The sequence below is a fragment of the Varanus komodoensis genome, unplaced genomic scaffold (assembly GCF_004798865.1).
Source record: "Varanus komodoensis strain SLA01 unplaced genomic scaffold, ASM479886v1 scaffold13_3, whole genome shotgun sequence".
Taxonomy (NCBI): domain Eukaryota; kingdom Metazoa; phylum Chordata; class Lepidosauria; order Squamata; family Varanidae; genus Varanus; species Varanus komodoensis.
The window spans coordinates 9,308,641-9,313,172 of record NW_025335409.1 but is presented as its reverse complement, the minus strand read 5'-3'; the positions used below and the strand labels follow the sequence as shown (position 1 = coordinate 9,313,172).

The 4,532-nt window shown below is 38.9% G+C and overlaps 1 protein-coding gene across 4 annotated transcripts in view; it reads left to right on the top strand.

Moving 5' to 3' along the window:
* The window catches only part of INTS13 (integrator complex subunit 13), a 30,084-nt gene extending 25,892 nt beyond the window's left edge, over positions 1-4,192 (top strand). For all 4 annotated transcript variants that reach the window (XM_044423280.1, XM_044423277.1, XM_044423278.1 and 1 more), the window contains 2 exons: positions 1,320-1,455; positions 3,892-4,192. In XM_044423280.1, the coding sequence (XP_044279215.1) occupies positions 1,320-1,455; positions 3,892-3,931 (176 nt within the window). In that variant the 3' untranslated portion in view covers positions 3,932-4,192. The remainder of the gene's footprint in view (positions 1-1,319; positions 1,456-3,891) is intronic.
* The last annotated feature ends 340 nt before the right edge of the window (positions 4,193-4,532 follow it).

Here is a 4,532-nt window from a genome sequence, read left to right as displayed (position 1 = left end):
TTCCATTTATTTTCCAGGAATTTACATATTTTTTTCTGTAGGAGTTATTTTGGAATTGTCACAGTAACAGCATCAGTAAGTAGTCCAAAAAGGAGCTGTGACACATGGTGGGTGGGGTGGGTTAATATCTCCCCTTTCTGAAACAACAGGTGATTTGGAGAAGTGTTTGAAAAAGTAGAATGCACTGTGAAATGTTAGTTCAGCACTTAAAATTAAGAGGATTACGTTGTGAAGGGGGAAATACTGTCCCTCCACCTTTTGGTACACTTTCATTTGTTGCTTTTATTCACTTTTCTTGTGCTTTTCAATTGACACTTTGGCAGTTGGTCCCTACCAGCTCTGTGCAAATTACCATATATGAAGTCTCACTTTGTCATTTCCAATATATGTTACCTATTTCACTTTGCTGCTCCAATTGACAGTTCAAACCCTCAGGAAAATTGGCAAGACTATATATCTGGGGCAGCTGTAAGAACATACTGGTGAAAGACCAGTGGAATCTTCACACATACACACACTTTCCTGGGCTGAAAAAAAATTGAACCAATTGTGCATTTTTGTGGCTTTGATTTTTTTTAAAGTGGTGAATAAAAAATGCTAGTGATCGCTTCCACTGCACAGCACATTGTGGTACTGGCTGGAGGACTGAGGAGGAGAAAAAAAAAGTGAGCATCTGTTGGGTGCATCTTGAATTGTTCTATAAACTTATAGAAGCTTATTTGCAGTGTGGCTTAGCATGATGCATGAATGTGACCATTCTTTCCTAGACTTCTTGTTTGGAAGGACTGATTCGGGTATTGTAGGAAAGGATTCTATTGCTCACATGTAGTTCTGTTCCACTTCCAGGTTTATGAACCATTTCTGTCTTAACAAGACAGAATGGAGCATAAATAAAGGGCTAGGTGGAAAACGTCTCTTAATCATTCATCTTAGTTCATGCAAAAGTTAAGTCCTCAAACAAAATAATGTATTTTTCATAATTATTTTTATATTTTATTTTAAATATTTTATAATTTGCTTTTGGGAAGACCAGAGCCTCTGTTGTCCTAATCCTAAATTGTAATGATAGGCTTTGGATCTTCCTGTAAAATATTTTTGGTTTGCTAGAAGCTGGAGATTTTATCTGTGATGCACAATAAAGATAGTAAAATAAAAATCTGAATAAGGAACACAAATGTGTTCATATAATGTGTTCACGTAATGTTGTCTTTAACATGCAAATATTTACTTATTGTGTTGAAGAAGTAGCACTAAATAAGGATCTGGGAATACAAACTAATGTGAGCCCTTAAATTCTTTTTACCAAACCCTGTTTCTAGGCCCAATATCTCTGCTGTCTTTATGGAGCAACAGAATTAATACAGCAAATTCTAGAAAGCATCAAGAATTTATTGGTCGCTTGAACTCTGTAAACAATAAAGTAGAACTGTATCAACATCTTAAAGAAGAAAATGGGTATGTACCACTAAATAGCCTGCTGCATGATGTCATTTTCATACTAATCAACAGATTATCTGAGTATTTTGTTCCTAAATATTCAACATGTGTAATTGGGGAATAGGTGTTAACTATTCTTCTGCAGTCTTGCCACACTGATGATGATTAGGTTCTTACTACAGGAAGAGTTTATCTCTTCTACCAGTGACAAACAGGCTTGTCCATATATACAGTATATCACAGAAGTGAATACACCCCTCACATTTTGTAAATATTTTATTATATCTTTTCATGTGACAACCCTGAAGAAATGACACTTTGCTACAATGTAAAGTAGTGAGTGTACAGCTTGTATAACAGTGTAAATTTGCTGTTTCCTCAAAATAACTCAACACACAGCCATTAATGTCTAAACCGCTGGCAACAAAAGTGAGTACACCCCTAAGTGAAACTGTCCAAATTGGGCATTATTAGCCATTTTCCCTCTCCGGTGTCATGTGACTCGTTAGTGTTACAAGGTCTCTGGTGTGAATGGGGAGCAGGTGTGTTAAATTTGGTGTTATTTCTCTCACTCTCTCATACTGATCACTGAAAGTTCAACATGGCACCTCATGGCAAAGAACTCTCTGAGGATCTAAAAAAAAGAATTGTTGCTCTACATAAAGATGGCCTAGGCTATAAGAAGATTGCCAAGACTCTGAAACTGAGCTGCAGCATGGTGGCCAAGACCACATAGTGGTTTAACAGGACAGATTCCACTCAGAACAGGCCTCGCCATGGCCGACCAAAGAAGTTGAGTGCACATGCTCAGCGTCATATCCACAGGTTGGCTTTGGGAAATAGACGTATGAGTGCTGCCAACATTGCTGCAGAGGTTGAAGGGGTGGTGGGTCAGCCTGTCAGTGCTCAGACCATACGCCACACACTGCATCAAATTGGTCTGCAGGGCTGTCGTCCCAGAAGGAAGCCTCTTCTAAAGATGATGCACAAGAAAGCCCATAAACAGTTTGCTGAAGACGAGCAGACTAAGGACATGGATTAGTGGACCGATGTCCTGTGGTCTGATAAGACCAAGATAAACTTTTTTGGTTCAGATGGTGTCAAGCATGTGTGGCGACAGCCAGGTGAGGAATACAAAGACAAGTGTGTCTTGCCTACAGTCAAGCATGGTGGTGGGAGTGTCATGGTCTGGGGCTGCATGAGTGCTGCCGGCACTGGGGAGCTACAGTTCATTGAGGGAACCATGAATGCCAACATGTACTGTGACATACTGAAGTAGAGCATGATCCCCTCCCTTCGGAGACTGGGCTGCAGGGCAGTATTCCAACATAGTAACGATCCCAAACACTCCTCCAAGACGACCACTGCCTTGCTAAAGAAGCTGAGGATAAAGGTGATGGACTGGCCAAGCATGTCTCCAGGCCTAAACCTTATCGAGCATCTGTGGGGCATCCTGAAACGGAAGGTGGTGGAATGCAAGGTCTCTAACATCCACCAGCTCCGTGATGTCATCATGGAGGAGTGGAAGAGAACTCCAGTGGTAACCTGTAAAGCTCTGGTGAATGCCATGCCCAAGAGGGTTAAGGCAGTGCTGGAAAATAATGGTGGCCACACAAAATATTGACACCTTGGGCCCAATTTGGACAGTTTCATTTAGGGGTGTACTCTTATTGCCAACGGTTTAGACATTAATGGCTGTGTGTTGAGTTATTTTGAGGGGACAGCAAATTTACAGTTATACAAGCTGTACCCTCACTACTTTACATTGTAGTAAAGTGTCATTTCTTCAGGGTTGTCACATGAAAAGATACAATAAAATATTTACAAAATGTGAGGGGTGTACTCACTTCTGTGAGATACTGTATCATTCCTTACAGTAGTAACTGCTTAATGAAGAACAAGAAGTATAGGTTTGGCTTCTGTAAAATTTTTAGGGTTTAATCAGACAAGAACTTGCATTTATGTATGGAGAAGAAAAGGGACCTCCTTGTTCATTTTAAAAAGAAACTTTTGTATTGATACCTTATTGAAAAGAATTCTGTTAAGGTGAGGGATGTATTAAAATAGACAGCTGGATTTAGCAGGTCCAGATGAGAGAATGAAGAAATGTAGGGCTTACCTGATAGAGTATACTGCCCACCTCCAGGACATTTTTCTTTATCCATTAGTAGATGTTACTGAACGAAATTCTAATCATTCCTTAAAATTCAGTTCCTCTGACTGTGAAGTCAGTAGGTGAAAATGTATGGTAGGAGTTACTGAATATTTTTCCCTCTGTAAATAGACTACAGCTACCAAGGTTCAAAGAATGATGTTTCTCATCTCTTTCTACCCCCAAATCCCTTCAGCTGTAAACAGGAAAGTGGATGAAATGCTAGATTAAATAATTTGGGTAAAATACAAGCATACTCTAAACTGAAGTTTATCAGTGTTTTTGGTGTTGTTTTGTTTCAGAATGGAGACAACAGAAAATGGGAAAGCCAGCCGACAGTGAATACTAAATCTTAAGAACACGGTCAAGTTGAATAAATCTTTTTATGCTTAATTTGATACTTGTATCAAATTGTACAGTTCAGTTGCTTTGATTGGTTTTTACAGTTTTCTAATTTGAGCCCTTTTCTATGAAAATGTAAAATCTGAATATTACATTAAAAGTGTAAATCATTTGCCCCCAAGCCCTTTTTATTCTAGGAGCAAATAATACATTTTACTTCCAACTAGTAATATCTTTATAAAATAAAATTAAAAACAGCTATGTTGTCTATTGGAGAAGCAATTGTTTTGTCTCAAGTGCTTTGTTCTTATTTGTAATGTGAAATCTTTTTATGAGGCCATGTTCTGTATCCAGTGCTGTGCGTGCCCCAGTGGGAACCATTGCTAGGCCTTCCTTAAGCAATTAGAAATGGTTCAAAATATTTGCTTCTGGAATGGGGCAAATGAACATTCCTTGCGGAAAGGAGCTCTGTTGACCTCTCCTGTTGCAGAAATAAGCATTTCATTTTATTGTTGCTAACTTCATGTTGAACTAGCATTAATCTCATGGCACAACAGAATGAGCGGAGGTGTAGCACCAGTAGAGATACTGTGGTACATAT